Source organism: Perca fluviatilis, chromosome 6 (genome assembly GCF_010015445.1).
Source record: "Perca fluviatilis chromosome 6, GENO_Pfluv_1.0, whole genome shotgun sequence".
Lineage (NCBI taxonomy): Eukaryota > Metazoa > Chordata > Actinopteri > Perciformes > Percidae > Perca > Perca fluviatilis.
In genome coordinates, this window is record NC_053117.1 from 7,102,986 (window position 1) to 7,130,584 (window position 27,599).

At 40.6% G+C, this 27,599-nt stretch overlaps 1 protein-coding gene across 3 annotated transcripts in view; it reads left to right on the forward strand.

Annotated features, from left to right (window-relative positions):
• The first annotated feature begins 5,827 nt into the window (after positions 1-5,827).
• arhgap25 (Rho GTPase activating protein 25) overlaps positions 5,828-27,599 on the forward strand; it is a 28,039-nt gene continuing 6,267 nt past the window's right edge. Inside the window, exons 1-9 of one of the 3 annotated variants that reach the window (XM_039804327.1) lie at positions 5,828-6,160; positions 11,041-11,264; positions 13,325-13,412; positions 13,809-13,922; positions 15,536-15,740; positions 21,047-21,182; positions 21,344-21,417; positions 24,082-24,203; positions 24,720-24,874. In XM_039804327.1, the coding sequence (XP_039660261.1) occupies positions 6,097-6,160; positions 11,041-11,264; positions 13,325-13,412; positions 13,809-13,922; positions 15,536-15,740; positions 21,047-21,182; positions 21,344-21,417; positions 24,082-24,203; positions 24,720-24,874 (1,182 nt within the window). In that variant the 5' untranslated portion in view covers positions 5,828-6,096. Of the gene's footprint in view, positions 6,161-10,682; positions 11,265-13,324; positions 13,413-13,808; positions 13,923-15,535; positions 15,741-21,046; positions 21,183-21,343; positions 21,418-24,081; positions 24,204-24,719; positions 24,875-27,599 lie in introns of those variants that run through there. The other 2 variants (XM_039804328.1, XM_039804325.1) reach the window with 2 other exon arrangements.

The following is a 27,599-nucleotide window of genomic DNA, read 5'->3' on the forward strand; positions in this document are numbered from 1 at the left end:
GCTGTAGCTTAGCCAAAAAATGTGAACATTGACAACTTCTCAGTCCCGACCCCCTTTCCCCTAAAGCCCAAAACGGTCTCCCAAGCCCCCCCCCCCACACAAGGGAGAATGAATGCGTGTGCATGAGCAGTGATTGACATGCAGTTAGACACCCCTTCCCCGGCCCTGATTGGTGCATCTGAACAGGGAGTGATGGATTTTTGCAAATCGCACTACAGGCTGTAGGTGGTGCCAGAGGAGCGGGATTATTATTTTTATTTTTAAATGACCTGCTTCATGTAGTTCTTCTGGAACATAGGGTCAATGTCAGCAAATATAACAGAAAGTTAGTTTTATAAGTCTTACCTACTGCACCTTTAACCCTAAAGTGTTTGACATGTTCAGTAATGTACATCTTACAAATACACTGTCCAGTCTGTAAATTGGTAAACCCCAAACTGCAGTTAGCAATGCTCCATACAACAATAAAAATAGAAGTTTTTTTTATTATGAAGGCCAGTGCGATGGATAGCAGCACTCTTCTCAGCATATTGGGCCCAACTGTCCCCTCACCTGGTTGCTATTTCATGGCAGAAGCAGAATGGCCCACAGAGATGGTTTTATTTTTATTTCTTTGGTTTAATGGACTCATTCTGTTTTTTAATACATTTTTAATCTCCAATAAAGGAGCTGTTCTAGGTTTTTACACATGTTCAGTAGAGTGGTGGGGATTGTTGCTTCATGGCTTCTGTTTGTGACATTGTTGGGATGGGACCGTACACAAAAGGCAACAATGTGTGTGCTGCCAATATCCGCTTCTGTGTGTTGTAGCCTCGCCATGTCCACTTCTTCAGAGCAGAAAGCCAGAATCTATATATGTGTGTGTGCGTGCGTGCGTCTATCACTGGTTGTGTGACCGCCAGCATATGTGCCAGTTGGGATCTCTTGCATCTGATGCTCAGGTTGTTTGCCAATACAGTCAGCTGCTGTGTACACCGCAGTCTGTGCCCAAGGTGTTTTACAGCAGGATTCTGTAATATTTCTACCACTGGCAACTGTTTGCTTCATTTAGTAGTAACGTATAAAAGTTTCTCCAGTGTTGAGTTCACTTCTGTTTTTTGTTTTTTGTTTTTTTCTGTCTGTAGTTGTTTTCGCAACTGCTAAAGCAGTGGTTCCCAACCTGGGGTCCGGGCACCCCTCAGGGGGGCGGCAAAGATCACAGGGGGTGCGCAAGTCTTGATCTGGTTTGAGGTTGATTTAAAAAAAAAATAAAAGGGCCACTCTTCTTTTTTTTTTCTTCTTTTTTTTAACACATGAAGATGAGTTTACTTGTTACGTATAATATCTTCGGTGGCGGAGGCAGCTTTAAGTCTGAGAAAATCGAGCCTGTGTTACGAAAAACCTTGACTTTTAACAGTCAGGGAGGATCTAAAAAACGATGAAAATGTGGGATCAAGTGTTCTACCCATACTAGGGACTAGTAGTCATGATACCTCGGCCTCTGATTCATCAATATTGACGATTTTGTCTTTTTAATCTGCCCCCAGCAACGTTGGGGGACTTCACGGAGACACTAACTTGCCGAAGTACTCCTTTTAAAACTGCCAACACAATCAGCTCTGTTAATTTGTATAGTTATGTACGTTTTTATATTGACTTTTTTATTTTATTTTAATAGAAGTCTGACCAAGACATTGACTCGCGCGGAGGGCTCTGAGAAAGGTCTGCGGGGTTACTCCGTCGATTCGACGCAGAAGCGTAAAACGGCCTTTAGCAAACGTAACGGTGTGTTCAGTGTATTTGGGGCCAACTCTGGTTAGGGCAAAGATTAGGCTCTAATCAGCCTGCCATGCTCATTAACCAATCGCCTCAGGCTGTCCGTCGTGTTTATGCACACTCCTCATTTCCTTTCTCGGAAGGCAAGAATTGATTGATGCCTCATCAGCGCAAGCCAAACCAACTCTGGAGGTTTAATGAAAGCGCTCTAGGTGTTCACGTGACCCAGGCAGAGCTTTTTTGTGCTCATTGTTAAAGGACAAAACAGCAATATGAACAATCATACAGTAGTCAGTGTAGCAGGGATGTGAAGATCAGTATCCAGGTGTCGGCTTATGAATCATCTTTGTACAGTAAATGGGCGCTTCATACGGAAGAGGATTAGGGCCACGTGTGAAAAATGTATTTGGCTGTGTCTCAAACCGCACACTTCTGTCAGTATACTGCTAATGTGCACTGACCAATTACTGCCGTAGTGCCCACTTTGGATGGTTAGTGTTGTCCCAAACGGAACACTTAACGTTGAAACGCTTAGCGGAAATGACGAGCGGTCGGCTCGCCCCGCCGCCTCTGAAAATCTGACGAAAATCTCTTAAACTGACCTTTTGTCGATCTGAAATGAAGACAGATTCAGCAACGGCACGGCCTATTTCTCGCTTAAAATGTTTTCAGAAACACGTTTCGGTGAACTATTTTTGTAAAATTCGAGATCGTATTCTGAACGAGCCGCCATTATGATCTGGCTTTGAAATTCGGGAGATGCCAGACCCATGTGACGCGTTCGTCCAATCAGCTGCCGGTCGACGTCCCTGGTCCCTCCCATTTCCGCTGCGTAGTCAAGATGGCGCCCATTTAGTGCGCGTAGTGTCCATCGTTCCACACTGAACTTTTTGACCGTTTTTAGGGGGTCATCCGGGGACTTTTTGCGTTATCTCCACTATATACTTAAAACTAAGTGCTTGAAGTGTGCAAGTAGACAGTTTGAGACACAGCCTTTGAGTTCTGAGTTCAAAAAGTCTGAATCCTGACATTTTTTTTTCTCCTGACTTTAAACTCGGATCTCAAATACGCGTTTCCACACGTGGCCCTAATTAAGCTTTACTTCATTTTGGTCATTTTAGAAACAGTTTGTCCTTTATCAGATTCTGTTCTCAAAAATCTATATATTTTTAAGCAAAAGTCTTTTTTGTAACCCAAAATTAGTTATCAGATGGAATTAACTTTTTTTTTTTTCTTCTAACCCTATTTGAATGTCACTCTATTCCTATTTTCGTCGAAGCCATTTAAATGTCTCTGGTTTGAGTTTAAGTCTTACGCTTAACTTCTTAAAGTATTTATTTTATTTTACTGTAAGAAAACCTTTTCAAAGTCACTATATTGTACATTAAAGAAGATGTTTAGGGTTGAGTGTTTTTCAGTACTTTTTGGTTAGGGGAATATTTAAAGTATTATTGTTGCCATATTGGAGAGAGGACGGCGATGGCAGATGCGTGTCTTTTCTTTCGGTCTTTTCTTGCTGTGACTTCAGTGCAGTTGGGTGTTTTCTAGGCTTTTCCCTGGTAGCTGTCGTGTGCCATCTCCCGTGTTGCAGTGCAAGTGGAAGACTGGTGTCCAGAATTCGTAGATCTCTCCTATTTCTCCGGCTTCACTGCCTGCTGTACGGTAACCTGGTGTGTTTTGATGTTTTTTGGAGCTTTTAGCCCTGCAGCTCTGTACTGCCGTTCCTCTGTCTGGGTGTTAACAGTCGGCCACTAGAGAGAGCCGGAGCTCCTGTGGTCGGTTGATCGAGTGTAACACTGATTGCTGCGTCTGAGCAGTAAGGTTTGACCCTTTTTGTTTCTGCTGTTTGATACATTCCAGCAGGGCCGGGTATGGCCACTGACTTCCTAAATCGATTCCATTCCGATTCAAAAGGTCCCGATTTGATTTCCCCATTTGATTCAAATATGAATCTACCCCTCACAATAACAATTTTGCTTTGCTATGAAAGAGGTTTTCTGAGAACTAATTCTGTACAGTGTCCAAGGAATCCTCTAACCTGGTGCATTATTAGAAAGATGACTGTTGTCATTAAGATTTGACCCCAAAGCCAGTTACATAGAGACAGAAACAAATGGGTTACACTTTACTTGAAGGTGTCTATGTAAGAGTGACATGACACTGTCATGAACATGTCATAAACATTTATGACATAACGATTCTTTTAGTGTCATTCATTTTTTTTTTTTTCAAGTTAGGGTTAGGATTCGCGTTTCGTGACAGTATCATGTGTTCATGACACTGTCATGACAGTGTCCTGTCACTCTTATTAGTATAAAAAATTTTTTTTTAAATTGATAACTCTTAGAGACGTGTACCTAAAGCTCTGATGCCTACTGGCAAAATTGCCACACTTTGGAGCGTAACGTTCTTTAGTATGACATGGATTCCTTAGGTTGTCTAGTTTCACTTGACGCCAATATCGATCACTCTGACTTTAAAAACAGAGCCTCTGAAAAGGTCAATCTCAAGGTTTTATGAATCAATATCTGATCATTCAAGTAAAAATCTATTTTTTTAATTTATTTTTAAAACACAGCCCTACATTCCATTACCCCTAAAGTTAAAGGAACACGCCGACTTATTGGGACTTTGTCTTATTCCCTGTATCCCCCAGAGTTAGATAAGTCCATACATACCCTTCTCATCTCCGTGTGTGTCGTAACTCTGTCTGACGCCACCACCGCTAGCCTAGCTTAGCACAGATCCTGGAGGTAACCGGCTCCATCTAGCCTAGCTTAGCACAGATCCTGGAGGTAACCGGCTCCATCTAGCCTAGCTTAGCCCAGATCCTGGAGGTAACCGGCTCCATCTAGCCTACTGCTCCCAATAAGTGACAAAATAACGCCAACATGTTCCTATTTACATGTTGTGATTTGTATAGTCACAGCGTGTACAAAAAACAAGGTCACATGAGACACACCATCTTCTAACCGTATACTGTACATACTGGGAAATATATTGTTATTACGTTATTTTGTCACTTATTGGGAGCAGTAGGCTAAATTGAGCCGGTTACCTCCAGGATCTGTGCTAAGCTAGGCTAGCGGTGGGGGTGTCAGACAGAGTTAGGACACGCACGGAGATGAGAAGGGTATGCATGGACTTGTCTAACTCTGGGGGACACGGTGAATAAGACACAGTCCCAATAAGTCGGCGTGTTCCTTTTTAAGATTTGCGCACAGGGAGGCAGAATATAAAGGATAAACATACCACTATTAAAAGAATATATTTTGTCTGCTTCCATGGCACCCAGGAAACACCTCTGTGCCATTTTGAATCAACACAGTGACACAGGCCCAGCCTGCCCTCTAAAACGAATGTACGGGAGTTGTGACAGTCTGTCCCACATGCTTAGGCTCCCCTTTGTTGACATTTGATTTTGTGGTTATAGATTCTCTTTAAAAAAAAAAAAAAACTGTATGATTTCAGTATATTATTCTTAAAACTGTGCAATGGTTTGTGTTGAGTTGTACATTTGTCTAGAGAAAAAGCTGTACTTGTTGATGCTGAAATGTGCTTTGCCTTGGTTTAAATTAAAATAAAGTTGTATGTATATATCTATATAAAAAAACAAAACTGGTGTGGTGTGTGTGACTGGTTTCTTCCCTCTTGGTCTCCTTCCCCATTTTTGAAATAGATGTCCAGTCCTATTTCACCTACCGAGCAATTTTATAACTTTATTACTACTTTTAAGGATGTGGGGTGGGGGGAACAATCCTTGTCCCGATCAGTGTATTCAAGGTTCAGTAGATGATATTCTCAAGCTTTTCAGAAACACCCTTTGTACGTACTGACTCTGCTGGAAGTCGCACGGCAGCCTGAGCCGTGAAACCAAATTGCTCGCCGAAGGAGCCAAACCAAAAGGTTGAAAACCCATTTCCTTTAGAAGACACCCGGGTTTTTCTTGTGTGAAACCAGTGAACATTAGTCATTTGAAAAGTCCCCCCCCCCTCCGCTAGTGTTACATGCAGCCCTGGAGCCCTGCACCTTTTTTTTTTTTTTCAGTGAATCAGCCTGGAAGTCCTTTATATCAGAACAAGTATGAACATGGAAGTAAAGGCAACGTGAGGGGACGCGTTTAGAAAGGCCTGAAAAAAAAAGAAGAAGAAGAAAGATTAACACACAGGAAGTAGGAAGTGTGATCTGCGATATCTCCAGTTTGTTTGTGTGAGTGAGTGAGCGTGTGTGTGTTTGAGTGTGTGTATATCAAATTGTGTGTGTGTGCGTGTGTGTGCGCGCATGCTCCGGCGTGGTGTATGTGTGAAATGAAACGCTGACCTGTGTAATGAGCTAAGGACAATGTCTCTCAAACTACCTCGCAACTGGGACTTCAGCACCTTCAAGGCTGAGACAGCTCGCATAGGTAAGCCGTCGGGCTGGGCTGCGTTCACTGTCAGCGGTGGGGGGGTTGCGGTGCTTTCACACTTCACTTTTTGGGGCACTTTTACAGTTTGGACGTTTAACTGTTTCTTTTGATTCTTCATAATTTTGCCATCAAACCAGAGATGGTAGTCAAGTAGAGTAAAACAAATCCACGTAACAGAATTCAATTAAAAAAATTCAATTTATCTTCAAGAATATCCTTTTGTTGCATATTAACTCACGGTATATATAGCCTAATTGAGGTACCATCCTATTGGCAAAGCAAAAAAATGGGTGTTTTATTATAGAAAAGTAAATAAATCAGCTATTGAGGAGTAAGTCTGATTCTGCATTTTGTTTAACCATTGAGGGTTTTTGGGCAAGCTGTTGCTTGCTGTGTGGTGATGGTAACGAAATTATTATTGCTCCATTTTCCTTTACACAAATTCACTGTCATCTAATGTTAGACTGGGGGAAAAAAAGAAAAGATCTGCTCTTGATACAGCATCTCCATTTATTAAAGAAAGTTTCTCCGTTCAATTTCTTATTTCTTATTCTTCAAAAAAAAAATGGTGATGCTGTAGCAAGAGCAGATCTTCCTCTTTCAAGTCCGGCGTGATGTTTTCCAAAGCACCTGCGTCGAAGAATCGTTGGATGTGCGAATTGTTTCTTCGTAAAGTTTACTGTCATCTAATATAAAACAGATTCTAAACTTAAAAGCGTATGCTTTTCTTAAGTCACCTGAAAGCGACAACGTTGCAATATCTCATGACCATCTGTGCGTGCGGAAATGTGCGCTTGTGTACTTTAAAGTGACGGCACAGCAGTCTAGACTCACTAATGCCGTGCTAACCTCTTGTTTGCATAGGGTGGAATCAGTGCACCAACATGCCTTGTTTCCTCTGAGGCTCGGATGGCACGACAGTTGCAACATTCAAATTGAAGTGGTTTGCACACACAAACGGTGACTGCAGAACTAACAGTGCTGCTGTTGTTCACACCGTGGTGCATCATGTGTTGGCTCCTGCTCTCATCAATTTCACAATCAGTGGTACTGGTTGTTCAGCAGTGTGGAAGGAAGTTGCTGCTTGTAAGCACATTTGTTTTATCTCCTTCATGTTGACTGAATATCAGATGCTATTATGAGCTTTCTCTAGTATGAAAGCAGAACTTCCTGAAAGTTGGAGAGTCCCTCATGATTCTTTCACCTAGGAGATGTTTTGTGGACCATGACTGTGACAGGTCTTACACCCGGGAAACGGCAGTGACGAGAGTTTTCAGCAGGAAACTGATGCAAGAGCTGAGTTTCTGCAGAGCTCTAACTTTGAAGCTGTCTGTATGTAACTCTGCCTACATACAGTATGTGTGTGTGTGTGTGTGTGTGTGTGTGTACATGTTTGTCATACACAGTCACACACACAGTCATACACACAGTCATACTGCTTCTGGTCTTACAGAAGGATTTCAAGGGACAACCACAGTTCTGCCAGTGCGCGGGAGTAAATGTTGATTTAAATTAACTTCCAATTTAATTCACTTCCTGATGCAGTACTCATCTGCTGTGTCACGCAGGAAGTGTAGGCTACGCTATGTTTAGAAAATTTTCACCTCTTTAAATTTCCGTCAAACTACCCTGTTCACGTTTACCTTGGGGGAACTGAAGCCCCTCGATGCTCTCGTCTACCAGACTCCCTTGACAAAAATGTTAATTTTACATCGCAGAACATGGGAGTTGATGGTCTATTGCTGCCTCGACCGGTTAGTTTGTTTGTGTTTTTATGTGGTGTTATTACTTTTGTGTTTTGAAGGGATTAGGAACTAACAAAACTAACAAAGAAACTAACCAATCGAGGCAGTGGTAGACCATCAACTCCTGTGTTCTGCGAGGTAAAATGTTTTTTGTCAATGGAGTCTGGTGGCTTTGACGAGAGTGTAAATAGCGGCTGATGGCAAGGTAAAGCAGTAAAAAATATTCTAAACGTAGCATTAGGCTTACACTTAAACTGATATTGATTTTTTTGAGGTGGCTAAAATGCATTTAGCTGCTATCAGCCCTATGTTCTCACAGCCCAATGGTCCCACATTTCTAAGAATTTCTTTCCACTGAAAATTAGGCCCTATGTTCCCACAGCCCTGTGTGCCCACATTTCTAAGATTTTTCTTAAAATTAGGCTCTATGTTAGGGTTAGGGTTACATTCCATCTGGAGTCCATTGCTACTGGATAATAGGTTGGGTATAATTGGCTACCAAATTGGGAGAAAGGGGGATACAATCTGATACAAATTTATGAAAAGGAAATGTGGGAACATAAAAAAAATGGCCTAATGTAATGTGGAAATGTGGATGTTTCACAGCAGTGCAATGCTTAGCTTCCGTGTCTGCTTCTCCAAACTGGGGCTCCATCTACTCTAGCTAATACACTGACTATGGAGAGGTACCTCATACAACCCCGATTCAATAAATCTGAACTGATCTCTTTAACATAAAGGCAGGGAACAGGGGGAAACAGGTAGACAGGTGTGCCTGTGCACCCACTTTTAAATGTCTCTTTAACCATGAAACCTGATGACATGACAATTGTCTTTAGTTGTTGTTCTATATATATAAAAAAAAGCCTCCACACAGTCAGTGGGAAACTTAATATAATCTCCCCTGTACCCATCTTGATGTGAAAGTCTTACACTTGAAGTCAATTCCTTTTGATGGCGCATGCCAGTTTAAAGGAACTGTGTGTTTGTCAGCTATGGGTGTGGTGTGACATTGGCCTCTGTGTGTGGGCTCATGGTTCCTCAACAGCACTTTAACTTTCCACTAATCGAGGGAGGGTGACGCTTAGATCAAACCTCTAGGTGGAGACCTTCAAAGTGTCGCTGGCCCTCCGGCGATGCTGTGGTCGCTTCCTGTTTACCCCGGTGCGGCCCTGCTTCTTCTCTTCTCCTCTATCATCTTGCTTAAGAAGATACGCTGAATTTAAGAACAACTGAGCAAGTGGGCTCAATCTCAGTCCAGCTATCTCTGCAGTCCACAGTCCTGCGTGTGGCTCAGACCGTCTCCACAGGACTCCATCTCCTCTGAGCCACGTAGACCTCCGCCTCCGTCCTTTCATCGCTCCATTAAACCATCACATCATGGCCGCCCACAGTCACGCAACTCAAGGGTGACAAGTATCAGTCAAGGGTGAAAAAAAAACCTTAAAAGAGGATTTTGGTGTCAGTTTCAGTTCAAGTTAAGTTGGTAACACTTGATAGATAGATAAATAGATCTTTATTGTCATTGTATGCAGTACAATGAAATTCTGTTGGAGCCACCCTCTCCAAATAGCAGCACAGAGTAAAAAGATGAATATATATATATTTATATATATAAATGGAATTAATGTGTATGTGCGAGAGAATGCGCACATACAGAATGTGGGTGAGAATGTGGGTGAGAATGTGCTGGTGTATGTGTGTATATACAATATTGTATATACACACATACACCAGCACATTCTCACCCAAGCACATCTCGCACATACACATTAATTCCATGTTCTCAATAAAGAGCTAAAAAACTGATTTGAAGGGTTGTGACATTTTGATGACTGAAAATACAGTACCGAGATGTTTTTTCTTGGGCTGGGGCTGAGTCAGCTGTACAGCTAACCAAGCTAACTAGCTAACAACAGCTAACTACAGTTCTCCCACTGGTATTATAACTTTTATGACAACTCCAAATGGTTCCACTTTACTTGAAGCCAAGGGAAAATATTCCTGACACAATTGCAATGGTCTCATGACAGCTAATGTAAAAACAAACCACTTAATAACAATTTAATGTGATGTTAACACATAAAGCGAAATAGTTTCTTAAAGTTTAATAATTAGGCCTGCCATGACATATTTATGACAGGTTAATATTGTCTTGCTTAATGTCAAGTTGTCATAACACAAACATCTCAAACAATGCTAACTTTGCATTAAAAGTGTCATTATTTACCGAATAAGTCATAAACATTCATAAAGACTCCTTCATGTTCAGTACAGGTGTCATGTCATAGTTATGCCGGTGTTATGTCCGTCTTATGCACACCCTTCAAATAAAGTGTTACTGTTAAGTCTATACAGAACTTAATCTCTGATTTTTCTAGCCCAGATACTGTATCTTCTACAGGGGGTCCTCAGAGTCAATGCAGGGGGGGCTCGAAATTATTGTTAATTTAAAAAAATTAATAAATGTAAAAGTATATAACATATTATTAGCAAATATAAATCCCCACCGTTTACTGGCCTATAGGTAAGGTCACTAAGATAGCCACCCACAGATACAGTTAATCCTAAAGATTCAATGTGTAAAACATGATTTATAAAATCATTCCAACAATTATTAGGCTATTTGAATAGCTTTGTAGTCTATGCAAAAGAGGTATGTATAAAGGCCTTAGGCGACCCTATACGTTATTGTAGGCCCAGTTTAATATGCTTCATTTTATACAATATATGTAGTAGGGGGTCCCTGCTTCATCTCTCTTTCAGTTAAGGGGTCCTTGGCTTAAAGAACGTTTAAGATCCCTGTTCTGGCCTATTGTTTGTTGGCTTGGCTCCTTCAGCCCGCGGTGTTATTTATGTAGGACAATCACAGCTACATTGGTGCACCTTCCACAGGAAACTGGTCAGCTCCGACCAGCAGTTTCCTTTCAGCCTGAAACTGTTTAAGTGGGGAACAAAAATAGGCTACAGTTAGCAGGTCTCATAAACGTGATAGGCTGATGCATATTGATATCAAAAAGAGGAAGTGCTCTGTTCCAGTTAAGTAGAGCTCTGATGTTTTTGTAATGTTTCACAGCGCTGGCGGTGACACAGCACGTTGGGGATCGCTCTTAATGACACTTTTACCAACAGCTTTTTTGTGGTGTTTGGCAGCGCGATCCAGGAGTGTGATACCGGGAGAGGGAGGTCCCGGCCCGGGCTCGCCGCGCTCCTCCAGGTCCATGGAGAGGCCGCTGAAGGCCGGCTGGCTCAAGAAACAGCAGAGGTCTTTAGTCAAGAACTGGCAGCAGCGTTACTTTGTGCTCAGAGGAACCACTCTGACCTACTACAAAGATGACAAGGAGACCACTGTCCAGGTGAGACACTGTGAATTTACTTTATTTTAGTCCAGACTAATACTTTTATATTGATTGTGATTTAATCCGATGTCTTCTTTTTGTCATTTGTTGACATAAAACACAGTTGCACATTATGTTCAAAGCAATTAAAAATTGAATCACCATTAAATGACTATAATAACATTTTCGAATCTGGTGCATGCAATAAGTCATATGTGAGGATAAGACAAGTTATCAAAATAATTTCTTTTTCTATTAAATGTTCTACTTCTTTTACATTCAGTGATGTTGATGAAAAAGCAAACCAGCATTATACTAATTTTACCATTTAGTAATCTAAAGTCAGCATGTTTTTTGTATTAAATAGCTTGTATTCATAGTTTAATTAATAGGTTAATCAGAAATGTGCCCTTTATCATTTCCAACCAACACCACAAACACTCTAGCTGTGTGGCTAACTTTGCACACTTCCTGTAAACAAAACAAATGGTGCTTGTCTGAACCCTCACAAAAAAGGCCTGCTGCCATTGGAAGTCTTTTTTAGTACACTTTTATCTAATTCACTGGTTTATGCTCTTTTCTTTGAAATTTAAGCAACCATCCAGCCAAGACCCTGCAGTCTTGTTATCTTGCTGTCAATGTGGGACACAAAATGGTGATTCTCTCCTTACATGTTGTGCAAAATGTGGTGTAGAGATGATTGGACTATTACACTTCCATAGTCTTATTACTAGCTGGAATTTCCATAGCCTAGAAATCTAGACCCACCCTAGCGGCAGCAATTGTAATTGTAAAAGTCCATAGACATAGGGTCAGTCTAGCAACTCTCCATTGGCTTGTGAGCTGGAAAAACCAAATTCTGGTCAGGCCAATCACATCGTGTATAGAGTCGGTGGGCGGGCATAACATAATGACGGCAGAGTTGCGACGTTCCGCGTGAATTGGAATTTCCTGCTACTTGAAAACAAAAAAGATGGCTGCTGCTGCTGGCGAACAGCGGTCTTTTGAATCGGCTTTGGCCGCGACTCTGGAAGACTTGGAGTTAAGCTTTTCTTTGAGAAAAGAACAAAGAACGGCACTGAAAAGGAAGATGTGTTCGGAGTTTTGCTGACCGGATACGGCAAAAGTTTAATCAATCAACTAGCGTTACTCTGGTTGGCTATGAGTGCTTGTTAGGCGGCGACCTCTCGAGGCTGTAGTAATTATCGCCAGTACAAATGAGGCAGCGATATAACAAAAGTATAAGAGCACCAAATTCTGCATAAGTAGGCAGGTTGGAGTGGTGGATGGGTCGAACAAACACAAGACTTTCACTCAGGAGACCGGGGTTTGTGCCCGTGTGAAATCATAAGTTAACTGTCACTTTTTAAAATGATTCATCTTTTACGGACATTAGTCGGCGACGTCATGTTATGTCCTCTTTTTAGTAGTTTTACGTGACTCATTTTAAGCCAGTCCCTGATGTTTAACTAACCCTAAGTATGTTTGTTGCCTATACTTAAATAGTTCAGTTTCACATTGTTAACTATGTGTTTAAAACTGCGTCACTACATTAAATAGAATGGTCACATGTTTAAAAGGGCCACCATGCAGCAGTAAATCGAACAATCAATAGTCAATATATGTCTTTTTGAGAGTCATTGCCAATCTACCTATATAGTCGTTCCACTAATCGATGTTTCAGGTATGAGGATACATTGGCACATATGGTCACTGGGGAAGTACACTGTACTGTATATGCCGTATAGAACAAGAGTAGTTCCTAATTCAAATGATAACAGATCAGCAGTGAGCATTTTTCTTGCATTTTTCAGTGTGTACATCTGCAAAAGCTCTTGTGATACAATTTTAGGACCATAAAAGAAAAGAAACTGTGCTACACCTGCAATGGAAATACCTGCTGAGGCCTTAACTACATTAACAAGACATACATGTAACCAAAAGTGTGTTGGAAAGGTGCTGACAACAACAAAAGTACAGGTGTGAGAAAAGAAAGTGGTTGGTTCTTGACATTTTTGGACATGACACTAATGTGCTATTTTCTGTGTGTGTTTGTGCTCCTGCTTTTTGGTCTCCAGGGAGTCATCCAGCTGCGGTTCAGTAAAGTTAATGAACTCCCTCCGAACCCAGATGATCCTGGGAAGTACCTCTTCGAGATCATACCACGTAAGCATATAATTGATCCCTAAAAGGGAGCAAAACTGACTTTAGCCGTTGTAGACGGGTTTTTTTATTGCGTGCAGCAATACATCACATACGGTTCATTCATATTTATTGCCTTGTGTCATATTTGTCTTCTTTATAAGTTACAGAATTGTTTTTCCTTGTATGCAAGTGTTTTTAAATTATTACTGTTACTTATGACTATACTCAATCAGGTTACATGTCCCTTTCGGGTATCTGTCTGTATGAATCAGCACTTACCTGCATGGTGGAAAGTCAGAAACTACCACAAACTGATTACAATCTCAATCTTCTCTGGAAATCTTATGTCATATCTGTCCTACTAAAGGTTTTGTTGTACTAAGATGCCTTCTTCCAACAATACCCATCTTTTCACAGGTCCAACTGGAGACAGAGAGCGATGTCCCTATGTGTTCATGGCAAACTCCCAGAGTGACATGGAGGAGTGGGTCCGCACTATGCGCAGGGTCATTGGAGTACCAACAAGTGGAGGTTCAGTAAAACCTTATATTGTTATGGAAACTGAGGTTATGTATGACATTGCAACTATTTGTTTTGACAAGATTTTTTTAGAAAGTAAATTTTCTCACTTTCTTGCCCGAGAGTCAGATGAGAAGATTTGTACCAGCATTCATGTCAGTACATTGAATATGTAGCTGGAGCCAGCTGCAGGTTAGCTTAGCTTAGCATTAAAGGTCCCATAGCATGAAAATTTCACTTTATGAGGTTTTTTAACATTAATATGCGTTCCCCCAGCCTGCCTATGGTCCCCAATTGGCTTGAAATGGTGATAGGTGTAAACCGAGCCCTGCGTATCCTGCTCTGCCTTTGAGAAAATGAAAGCTCAGATGGGCCGTTCTGGAATCTTGCTTGTTATGAGGTCATAACAAGCAAGGTTACTTCCCCTTTCTCTGCTTTGCCCGCCCAGAGAATTTGGCCAACCCATGAGAGAGAGGCATCATGGCTTTCAAATGAGCAAAGTGGCAGTTGGTCAAGGCCACACCCCCACCCTCCACCTTGCCCCTCCATCTCTCCTCCTCAATAGCTACAGGCACAGAAATGGCACATCCTAAGGAAAGCTCATTGTGGGAGTGGCTCTAGTGGCTGTAATTCTGCACCAAGGCTGAATTTCGGGAAAGAGGCTTCAGATACAGTATTAGGGGACCACTAAGGTCTATAGAAAAGCATCCAAAGAGCAACATGTCATGGGACCTTTAAGACTGGAAACAGGGAAATCTGTTTCGGGAGACTGTCTTCCCCCGAAAAACGAGCAGCATTTACGACCCATATTTACCTTTATTGTTAAGCAGCGCCCTCTAGTGGCCATAGTAATTATGACAAGAAAAAAGCAGGAAGTCATGTAACGTGGTATTTATACAGAGAACGTCAGTTTAGGGAGGGTAGGAAGGGAGATGGATGGGTCAAACAAGCACCTCTTAAGCCAGCAGCTTGTTAGCTTAACTGCTATGCCCTGCAGTGCCCTGCTACACCCTGTAATGCCCTGCAGTGCCCTGCTACACTATGAACTACTAAAAATACTATTTCTAGTCATAGTTCCATTATCTTTATTGTGACTATCACTGCCACTGTTGCAGAATTGCAGCCACTACGAGCCAGTCCCACAATGAGCTTTCCTTAGTATGTGCCATTTCTGTGTCTGTAGCTTTAAATGCTATTGAGGAGGAGAGAGGCGGGGCAAGGTGGAGGGTGGGGGTGTGGCCTTGACCAACTGCCATGCTTCGCTCGTTTGCAAGCCATGATGTCTCTCTCTTTCTCATGGGCGGGCCAAATTCTCTGGGCGGGCAAAGCAGCGAAAGGGGAGGTAACCTTTATTGACCCATCTGAGCTTTCATTTTCTCAAAGGCAGAGCAGGATACCCAGGGCTCGGTTTACACCTATCGCCATTTCTAGCCACTGGGGGACCATAGGCAGGCTAGGGGAACTCATATTAATGTTAAAAAAACCTCATAAAGTGAAATTTTCATGCCATGGGACCTTTAAAGCAAAGACACCGCCCTACAGTCCCTAAAAACTGTAAAGACCATGTCAAAAGGGACAATAGTGTTGTTCATGTGAATGAGTAAAATGTTTCTGCCTGTCTGCAGTGTTTGGAAAGAGTCTCATGGACACAGTAACATATGAGCAACGGTTCGGGCCTCACATGGTGCCAATCCTCGTGCAGAAGTGTGTGGAGTTCATCAAAGAGCATGGCCTGAATGAGGAGGGCATCTTTCGCCTCCCGGGTCAGGACAATGCTGTCAAACAGTTCAGAGATGCCTTTGATGCAGGAGAGAGACCCTCCTTCCCCAGGTAACATACTTTCCCTCTGTATAGACTGGAGCCAAATGAGCCATTACATTTAAAAAAAAAGTCATGATTTCTACCTCAATATTACATTATTACTGATTCCAAAACATGTTGCTCTGATCCCACACAAGTATGTTTCAGTAATAGTAGTAGTAGTAGTAGTAGTAGTAGTAGTAGTAGTAGTAGTAGTAGTAGTGGTGGTATTGTATGGCAAGCCATTTTAACATTTAATAGCTAGACTGGATATTTATTGCAGATATCCGTAATTCTATTCTTCCTTGTTAAAAAGAACATTTCAGGTATTCAGAATTGCATTCGTCCTATTCACAATTGTCGTTTCAGATATCCACAACATCATTCTTCCTAGGACAAATTAAGTCACTTTTGCCATTCATGTGTATTGGGCTTTCAATTTCAGATATTCACAACATCATTCTTACCATCCAGAATCCACAGGGATTTCTGCAATAAGATTCTTCTTAAGAAGAACTCCAATTTCAGATATCTACAATCCAATTGTTACCAGTCATCATTTTGATTTCAGCTTTCCAAAATGAAAATCCATTCCAGATATCCATAATGTAATTTTGAATATCTTAAATACATTGTGACTAGTACAAATATAATTATGCATATCCACAATTTGCATTATGTCTAGTAAAAATAAAATTTTAGATATCTACAAATCTGTTTCATTTTGGAGATCTAAAATTAAAAATTATGACTAGTAACAATTGGATTGTAGATATCTGGAATCAGAGTTCTTCTTAGTAAGAATAATATTGCAGATATCTAGAATGCTGATTCTGGATAGGAAGAGTGGCGTTGTGGATATCTGAAATTGAAAGCCCAATAAACATGAATGGAAAAAGTGACACCATCTGAAATGTTTGTTTTTTTAATTTCGCAATAAATATCCAGTTTAGCTATTAAATGTTAAAACTGACACTATTTACCCACTTTTTAAGGATTGAAATTTAGTTTTGACTAGTACAGTCACTGTAGATATCTTGAGTACAATTTCTACTAGTAAGAATGTTATTGTGGATATCTTTAATTACCATTCTGACATGTGAGAATATAATTTGGACTAGGAGAAATGCTATTATGGATATTTAACATGTAATTACGGATAGTAGTGTGGTTCGATTAAATGTTCAAACGGCTTGCCATAGATTTGTTTAAAAAGGGAAGAAAAGGTAGCATGTCTCAAGTTCCCAAGTTAAGGAGGAAAAAATACTCTCATTTCACAAATTATGCTCACATCACAATAAAGAACGCTTCATAAATTGAATGAACGTGTTCATTAATTGTGATGTGAGCACAATTAAATAAGTGAAATTAGAGTATTGTGTCCTCCTTTAACTTGAGATGTGCTACCTTTGCTTCACTTCTGTTGGATTTTGGGTTCAGCACTCCAAGAATCTCCATTGTTGAATCTCAAACTCTTTTTACAACTGAGGCTTGCCATAGTTAGTGTGTATGTGGCATAAACTGTATATGAAACAGGATTATTCTGGTTATTTTAAATACACAGGAGTATAAAGTGGTTATAAAGTAGCAGGGTCACAAATCTCAAAAACACTTAACAGGACCAGCAATGTCTTTGTTAATCATTTTAAGCCCTCTTTAAACCAGGTTGGTAAATGCATGAGCCTAAGAAGGTCACTGCTATATAAGGAGAAAAAAGTCCTCACCTCAATCAATCAGCATCAGCTTTCTTTTTTCTGAGAAAGCAAGGAGAGATGAGAGAGATGCAGAGCGCCTGATAGATTTCTGTCTGCTCAGAGCTGAAGGCGGTACCACATCCTGTTCTGTCAGACACACAGGAGGAAGCCTGTATTACTCAACATCACAAGCTCCTCTGACAGAGCACTGTTGATTCAACCATCCATTCCACCAAACTCGCTTGTCTGTAATGTAGTGTGAGCACAGTCAAGGAGCAGCCAGCAAGGGCTGCCAAAGGATGCTTTCAGGCCAAAACAAATAATGTATTCCCCCTTTAAATTTTAATCTTGGCAGAGTCAAAACAACCAAACTGAATCCAAACCTGCTGCACCGCCAGCTAAAATTAGGCCCAGAGGCCCAAAGTGTCCAAAAACAGCAAAATCCTAGAGGACTTTGTAAAGCCCTTTTTTTAAACTACAAGCCTATGTAAATGCTTTGATTATTTTATTTTTTCCTTTTGTATTTTACAAAAACAAACTAAGATCAGACAGAGCAGCAATAGTTTGTATCTTAAGGCCCTGACACACCAACCTGATAATCGGCCATCGGACAGTCTGGCGAAGTCGGTGACTTGAGTCTGTTCGGTATGTCCTGTGCCGTCGTCAGTCGGAGGGGCTGTTGGCCTTCATTTGGGCCGATTTGACATGTTGAATCGGAAGGCGGGCAGTTGAACTCAATGGCCAATCTGATTGGTGGAGCGCTAACCTGGAAATGACGAGCGGGATGAGCCTGACTAACACCTCTCAAAATCTGACGAAAATCTTTTAAACTGAAATGTTTCGGTTGGTGTGTCAGAGGTATTACCCATCAAATAAATCCAAACTAATGAGCAAGCAACAGTGTTAAAACAAGAAAAACAAAAACTACAACAACAACAAACAACAACAAGAAAATCATAAAACAACAATAAGAAAATTATGAAACAACAATAAGATGACAATAACATAACTTTGGAAAAGAAAAGTAAATAGGGGCGTTAGTCTCTCTACATAGTCTTCCATTGTCAGACCTATCTCGACAGCCCTGTGGAGTAATCCCTGGGTACACCACACATACTGTACATTCTAGGATAGGATCGGGTTGTTTGCATTTCTTTGAACCAATCACAATCGTCTTGGGTGGCGTTGAACTCCGGACGCAGCGACGGTGGCTCTGCATAATAGCCTCCGGAAGTAACTTTTTTTGGTGGAACATTTGCACCCCCGCAAAAGAAAACGCCACATACAATATTAAATGAAGTTAACTGTTCACACGATACAGTAACATGAGCTATTTAAATTAGCTGATACATAGTTCAACGTCATTTGCTATTACCAGTGTATCGCCCGGTGTACTTCCTCCACAGCAATCCCACCAATCAATCCTAAAGGTCCCAGTTAGAGAGTACATGCCGTAAACATATTCTTTGTAAATATGTACAATCATTTCCCCCAAAGAACCAAGCATGCCTGCCTTGTTGCACGATCCAAACGTTCTTTATTTTTTTAATTTATTTTCAGCATGTAGCTCGCTGGCTCGAAGTTTGTTGTTGTTTCTCGAAGTGATGGGATTTTGAGAACGGCAACACAAAGAGAGAGAGAGAGAGAGAGAGAGAGAGAGAGAGAGGAAGTCAGGCAATTACCCTGGAAATGTACTTCCGTTGACCCAGATTAGTCTCTACCATTGACATATATATAATGGACCAATAGATCCCGTTGCTCTGGACGGAGACCAGTGAAGGCTATTAGAAGCACTTTTCCGGTGATGGCCAGCTTTACTGCGCAGCCTCCAACTGACAGAGACAACGTAAATGTGACGTGAGCAACGTGTCTGAAAGTTGTAAGTCTTCTGGTAGCTGTGCCAAGAGAAATCTCAATCATTCCCAATCTTACAGAGACGGAGAGTGTAGGTATATGTAAGGAGATAATATAAGCACAGGCTAATTATTGCTAACTAACATGCTAGTTAACATTAGTAATTAAACCTAAACAGCTAACGTAAGTCCAAACTGCCCGCGCGCGCTTCTACTTGTACTATACGGTAATTCCTCTACTGGCGACAGTCAGTCTCGTGGTTATGACACAATCGTTAGCCTATTTTTACAAAAACGTCTGCTACGGAGCCATAACGTGAGGTACAATGTAATGGAGCCTTTTATACATTGTCGTGTTTCTTTAGAACTAAACAATGGACAAATAGAGTCTTTAAACATTTCTGATGTAAAGTTATTCGCTGTCAAAGTGGCGCCAAAATGTATGCTAGTCAGCGGAATGCTAACGGGAGGTGATCTCTTTGTAGCGTCAAAATGGCGCCATAGGAGGTCCCCTAATACTGTATCTGAAGTCTCTTTTATATAGGCCTTAGTGGTCCCCTAATACTGTATCTGAAGTCTCTTTTATATAGGCCTTAGTGGTCCCCTAATACTGTATCTGAAGTCTCTTTTATATAGGCCTTAGTGGTCCCCTAATACTGTATCTGAAGTCTCTTTCCCCGAAATTCAGCCTTGGTGCAGAATTACAGCCACTGGAGCCAGTCCCACAATGAGCTTTCCTTAGGACGTGCCATTTCTGTGTCTGTAGCTATTGAGGAGGAGAACGGGGGGGGAGGGTGGGGGTGTGGCCTTGACCAATTGCCACTTTTCTTGTTTGAAAGCCATGATGTCTCTCTCTCTCTCTCATGGGAGGGCCAAATTCTCTGGGTGGGCAAAGCAGAGAAAGGGGAGGTAACCTTGCTCCTTATGACCTCATAAGGAGAAGATTCCAGATCGGCCCATCTGAGCTTTCATTTTCTCAAAGGCAGAGCAGGATACCCAGGGCTCGGTTTACACCTATCGCAATTTCTTGCCACTGGGGGACCATAGGCAGGCTGGGGGAACGCATATTAATGTTAAAAAACCTCATAAAGTGAAATTTTCATGCCATGGGACCTTTAATGAAAAAAATACACCATGGTAAAACCATAACAGCAACCTTCTTAAAGAGCATGTAAATAAGCAAACTGTATGTCTATGATGTACTGAGCAGGTTGCAAGTTTTTTTCAAATACCTGCCAACTCATGTATTGGCAAATTAATACGCTAGTCTAGCATTGCGTTCTGTGTTCGCGGTCTGAATGTCAGTTGTACTTAGACTGGGTAAACCCAGCCCGATCTGCCGGCGATTTGATTTCGTCCTGCAGCTCAGGCTGGAAACCTGTACATTAATCTATCCTGCTTCCGTTACAAATTTGCGGGGACCGATCACAAACTGGCTTATCCACCTGGCGCGCTATTGGCGGGTTTAACACGGTGACAATAGAGAAGCGACCAAGCTGCTTTTTGTTTACATTCAACGAAGCGCAGCACTCCACGGCGGCAACCCGTTGATGCCGCTGTCGCTGCTACGTCACCCGGATCGTTGGTTCTGATTGGTTGAAGGACTATCCAATCGCGTACAGGGTCATTTGAACTATGCCCGTTGATCACGCCTCTTGTGCAGTAGAAAATACAGAGCGGACTCCCCAGACTAGTGTTCAATCTTAAAAGATTGAGCTTGGTCTGGTGATAGCCAGACTAAATTGTACTCTTAGTGGATGTTCATTGGATGATTTGTCATTGACTGCAGTGACACAGATGTCCACACGGTGGCGTCGCTGCTCAAGCTGTACCTGCGCGAGCTTCCTGAGCCCGTGGTGCCCTGGACTCAGTACCAAGACTTCCTGGACTGCACCAACAACATGCCGGACATCAGCACCACAGAGGTAGGCTTATCTAATAAGAAATAAATAAATGCTAAAATAGGTCTATAGAGTGTCTGTATACATTGTGTATGTGTGTACATGCAGGAGCGGTCCTGTGGTATTTTGTGTGTGTGTGTGTGTGTGTGTGTGTCCTTTAACTTCTTGCTCATGTTTCCTCTCAGGGTTGGGAAAAGTTGGACAAACAAATCGCCCTTCTCCCCAAAACCAACTACAACCTTCTCAGTTATGTCTGCCGGTGAGTGGAAGCTGGAGCGCAAAGCATTACGTAAAGGGATACCACGATGCCTTTGTGGTTACAGAGGACACACTATAATTGGAAAGATAACACAATGTCTTTCTCATGGTACTCATAATTGAAAATGGTCGATGTTTAATATCTTCACTGACCAAGAACACTTCAGATCAGTTTCCATCCCCAACACATGCTGCACACATCTGCAATATTTTTTAAACTCAGAATGTTAACACATCTCCACCCCAAGCAGAAAAACAGTCTGCTAAATCCTGCAGATTTTCATTCTGGATCATCACTGCTGAAAACTACGGTGGGGGGAAGTGCAATGCAACATTACAAAGAATGAAACACTTTTACATTTTGGAAAACAAATTTACATTTTGGAAAACAAAATAACATTTTGGAAAACAAATTTACATTTTGGAAAACAAAATAACATTTTAGAAAACAAATTTACATTTTGGAAAACAAAATAACATTTTAGAAAACAAATTTACATTTTAGAAAACAAATTTACATTTTGGAAAACAAATTTACATTTTGGAAAACAAAATAACATTTTAGAAAACAAATTTACATTTTGGAAAACAAAATAACATTTTAGAAACAAATACAAATTTACATTTTGGAAAACAAAATAACATTTTAGAAAACAAATTTACATTTTAGAAAACAAATTTACATTTTGGAAAACAAAATAACATTTTAGAAAACAAATTTACATTTTCGAAAACAAATTAACAAGATGCAAAACACTTTTACCAGTCCCGAAACAAATTTACAAATGACAGATTCTTCACGGAAAGGGAATGTACCACATACCGGAGTGATGAGGTTTTGTATACATGTCGCCTTGACTACGGCAGTTATGGATCGAATCGTCAATAGAGCCGCCATCTTGGAACAGGGGAGGCACTGCCTTATATACTGTCTATGGGCCGTCCTTAATGCATCAGCGTCAATGTAGGCAAAGGTCTAACGGAAATAAAATCACTATAAATCGTCAAAATCTCATGCGATGTTCTTGTTTTTTAAAACAAAAAGACAAAGAGACTAATTAATGTGTTAATACAAAGAATATTTATTATAATCAGTTCACAGATATGAGATACAACGGAAACTTCACCCTTCTGAACTAAGAGGTTCTGCTTCAAAGTGAAGTTTAAACAGACTGAAATGTCCAGGCTCACTCCCCACTAATGATTCATTTATTTCTGCATGTATTTATTTATTTAACGAGACTTTAAGTCGTGTTTCGCAATCCACAGTCCGAGTCCCGCCAGACTCCCTTTAGGAAACCTGTGATTTAAACTTCAGCAGGCTGTGACAGTCCGCTCCGTTTAGTCCTGGATCTGATTCTCCCGGCTTCCCTTCCCTCCAGCGGGCCCAGCAATACGGCCTGGGTCTCCAGCTGCGTTGTTCCGGTTTTGGCTCCCAGGAATGGGCAGTGAGCTCCAGGTCCTGCAGCTGCAGACGGACTCAGCTGCCCCCTGCTGTAGCTCGATCCGGCCGGCGCTGTCGATACGTTCCCTGTTTTTCCTTACGTCGCCAGGTCCGGTGTCATATAAAAACTCCAAACACCGACCACACTTAAAGTCACCATAAACTTCATTCACGGCCATATACTCACTCACAACAACACAAATTGACTGCGCTCACCAACAACACCTCATCACTTCCGGTATGTGGTACATTCCCTTTCCGTGAAGAATCTGTCATTTGTAAATTTGTTTCGGGACTGGTAAAAGTGTTTTGCATCTTGTTAATTTGTTTTCTAAAATGTAAATTTGTTTTCGAAAATGTAAATTTGTTTTCTAAAATGTTATTTTGTTTTCCAAAATGTAAATTTGTTTTCTAAAACGTAAATTTGTTTTCGAAAATGTTATTTTGTTTTCCAAAATGTAAATTTGTTTTCTAAAACGTAAATTTGTTTTCGAAAATGTTATTTTGTTTTCCAAAATGTAAATTTGTTTTCTAAAACGTAAATTTGTTTTCGAAAATGTTATTTTGTTTTCCAAAATGTAAATTTGTTTTCTAAAATGTTATTTTGTTTTCCAAAATGTTATTTTGTTTTCCAAAATGTAAATTTGTTTTCTAAAATGTTATTTTGTTTTCCAAAATGTAAATTTGTTTTCCAAAATGTAAATTTGTTTTCCAAAATGTAAATTTGTCTCGAGCTTTGTAAAAGTGTTTCATTCTTTGTAATGTTGCATTGCACTTCCCGGCCACCGTAGAAAAACAGTAAAAAAAAATAAAAAAAATAAAAAAAATAAAAAAAAAAATCAGCAAAATTTGTTTTTGGGTCTGCTGATCATGTCTCCTTGCTGGGGGTGTTGACATTAATCATTGCAATCGGTTCATCGCGACGCCTACTGATGTTGCTTGTTGATTTTCCAGTCGCTGCTTTTTTTTAGTTTTTGCCCTTTTGTCTTCTGTGTTCAGACTCGGCTACGTTCAGGAAATGTCTTTTTTAAGAGTAGTTATAATAAAAAGGGGACTTCATATATATATGACTGCTTGAATTTGTTGATGAAAACCACGTGTAGCAATAAATAATAACATTGAGGAGGCGACGCATCGCAATGCATCGGGATATCGAATCGTTGACAGGATAATCGTAATTGAGACCGGTGACGATTCACACCCCTACTCTTTGCTCTGCAGGTTTTTGTTTGAGGTGCAGCTGTACTCCAAGGTGAATAAGATGAATGTGGAGAACTTAGCTACAGTGATGGGGATCAACCTGCTCAAACCTCAGATAGAAGACCCCATCACTGTGATGAAGGGTAAGAACCTTGTGTCCTGAAACAACATGTGTACACATCTATGTTCAGTTAGGTGGATGTGTCTGATATTCTGGTCCAAAACAGGCTAATAGTATAATTTATTTGCTATATTGGCTATGAAATCTGTTTTGCTCAACATCTGGGAAACACCCTGAATCCAAATGTGTGACTGCTTATTTTATTAAGCAATTGTATGTGGCAATACTGTGCCATGACATCCTTCTGTTTTTTGGAAACTATATTTAGTGCAATAAAGCAGCCTTTAACAATAATGCCTCAGTACCACTCAGACCTGAAGTAGCAAAAAACATGTGCTACTTTATCAATTCCAAATACTTTGCCTACTATCTCCGCTGACAAACAGTGTGTCTATGCCTACAGTATGTATCTGAACTGTACATAATTGCAAAAAAGAAAAAAAAAAACTCAATCAAAACGTTCAGCTCAAGTGAATTTTCAAAGGAGAAAGCGTTTTGATCATAATCTTTTCACGTTTGTGTTGGTTTTTCTGCACAGCAACTCCTCAGATCCAGAGGCTGATGACAGTGATGATCAGACAGCATGAGACTCTGTTTCCTCTCTCCAAAGACGTGCTTCCCTCCCCTCCCTCAAACAAGGCCGAAAGCCAGAAGAACACGCCCCGAAGCTTCGTGGGCTGGGAGTCTGCAGAGGTACGAGCACTTGACCACACATTAAGCCTCTGAAATATTGAGAATGTCATATTTTTAGGGAATGTTTTGAACACTAGAACATATCCTAAAAAAAAACCCCAACCGGCCCCGTCAGACACCGCCAACCAAGAGCCTGTGTCTGCCGAGGTTTCTTCCTAAAAGGGAGTTCTTCCTCGCCACTGTCGAAATAGCCACTACTAATGCTTGCTCTTAGGGGAATTACTGGAATTGTTTGGTCTTTGTAAATTATAGAGTGTGGTCTAGACCTACTCTATCTGTAAAGTGTCTCGAGATAACTCTTGTTATGATTTGATACTATAAATAAAATTGAATTGAATTAAAAGTTAGCTATTTTGCTATCAGATGGGGCAATTTGTTGACAAATCTATGGATTAAATACCCCCACAGTCAGAAACTATTCTTACATTCGTGATAAAGTTACCAAGTTTTCAAAAGCGTCAACAATTGTTAAGTGGCTCGAAGACAGGTGTGGCAAAACTGAAATTAGCTCCTTCACTACCTTGCTTATCGCTACCACTCTCATGTCTGTACGGTAAATATGTAGGCTAGCTGGAGTCAACAAACAGTTAGCTTAGCATGAAGACTGGAAACGGGGGAAACAGCTAGCCTGGCTCTATAGCTCAATCATTAGCACATATATCTTGTTTGTGCTCTTGACCAAGGTGTAGTCCAACACATAAACTAGGATGAGCAGACGTCCCCCGGTTTTGGGGACAGTCCCCAGTTTCGGTGACCTGTCCCCGGCTGGAGCTGTCCCCGGAAATGTCCACGGTTTTCACTGTGACTGACACTTTGGTAAAGTTGGAAAGATATTCACAGCGAAATGTTATTAAATAAAAAACGACGCATCTTTCCTACCGTAGTGAGGTAAACAACGAGCTCCAAACTCATTTTCATCTAAACGAGCCGTCCTCCAACCTGGAGAAATAACATTGGTCCCTACGAGCAGCCGGCACTGAGAATGCAGTAAAACGAGTGCTTAGGGACCGTCTACAAACTACAACACCGAAAAGAGATTCAACAAAAATATTTATTAATCTAATGATTAAATAAGGTAGTGTCTCCAAACTTACCTCAATTATAACTTGTCTCCTGCTAGTTGTACTACAGCACTTACTTTAAAAAAATAAGCATATTCATAATTTTGGGGAATATTTTTTGCCAAAAACATTTAATATTTTAATAATGAAATATAGTTGTGTCTTTAAACTTACCTCACATATAATTAGTCTTCTGCTGGTTATACTATAGCACTTACTTTTCAAAAATAGGCATATGCCTAATTTTGGGGAATATTTTTGCCAAAGAAAATGTATATGTCATAATTACAGAGAGTCATGTCTCCAAAACTACTCCACACATAGAAGCCCCCTGCTGGTTGTACTACTGCACTTACTTTTCAAAAATAAGCATAATCATAGTTTTGGGAAATATGTTTTGCCAAAAACATTTAATATTTTAATAATTAAATAGAGTTGTGTGTCTAAACTTACCTCACACATAATTAGTGTTCTGCTGGTTGTACTTCATCACTTACTTTTAAAAAATAGGCATATGCACAATTTTGGGGAATATGTTTTGCCCTCCTTTTTTTTTTTTTTTTTATATATTTCATAATTACAAAGAGGCATCTCTCCAAATTACTCCAAAGATAGAACCCCCCCCTGCTGGTTGTCTGAATATATTTTCAAAGTGCACCAGATTGATGCACAAAATAGACAAAATTGCCCCAGTGCAGCTCTAGGTCCCCGTTTTAAGTTTACAAAGATAAAAACATTACCTGTTTTGGAGGTATTTACATTTCTGAGCTGAAAATGTCCCTGGATTTTGTCTCAGAAATCTGGTCACCTTAACATAAGCCCCTGTAAAAACCACCAATTGTGGCTTTTACAGTTCAGTTTTTGTACGGTTTAAGCAAACAACATGCAATGTGTTAAAAGTGAGCTTTAGAGGTGTTAGTAGACGGACTCTCTCTCTCTGGAGAGAGCTAGGCTAGCTGTTTAACTATATGTTAATTAACTAATTAATTAAATAAATGGACAAATATGAAAATGGAATCGTTCTTCTCATCCAACTTGCGGCAATAAAGCAAATAAAGCTTATTTCTCAAAATGTCAAAGTTTTCTTTTAATGCTTGAATGATGCCCAGTGAAAAAATGGACACACGTTAGCTGACCTTCCGAGATTAAACCACTAGCAGAAGTTTCAAACAGAGAACCTATTTACAACTCTATATACAGTCAACTGTATACAAGTACCTGCTGACATTGGCACAAATACTAACAGTACCAGGGTGATTGTGTGCTACATAAAATGCTAATTTGTGTGAATATGCCAACATTAAATCCTAATGTTTTGGTTCCCACAATTTTTGAGTTGTCATAAAAGCACAGGTGTTACTAATAATAACACCAACAATGGCTCCCCAGGGCCCTGAAATAAAAGCAGATAAATGGAATCATGGTTTCCTAGCCACCAGACCCTTCTCAGTTGTAACTGAGAGCGGGTCTAGGGAAGGTTCATTCACAGCTCATTTCCAAAAGGGGCGTCACCAACAGACGCCGCTCAAATGCCCCTGGGCGCCAGAGATGGCAAAAGTACTCACTTCCCGTACTTAAGTAGAAGTACAGATACTTGTATTAAAAAATACTCTGGTAAAAGTAGAAGTACTGATTTAACTTCTTTACTTAAGTAAAAGTAACAA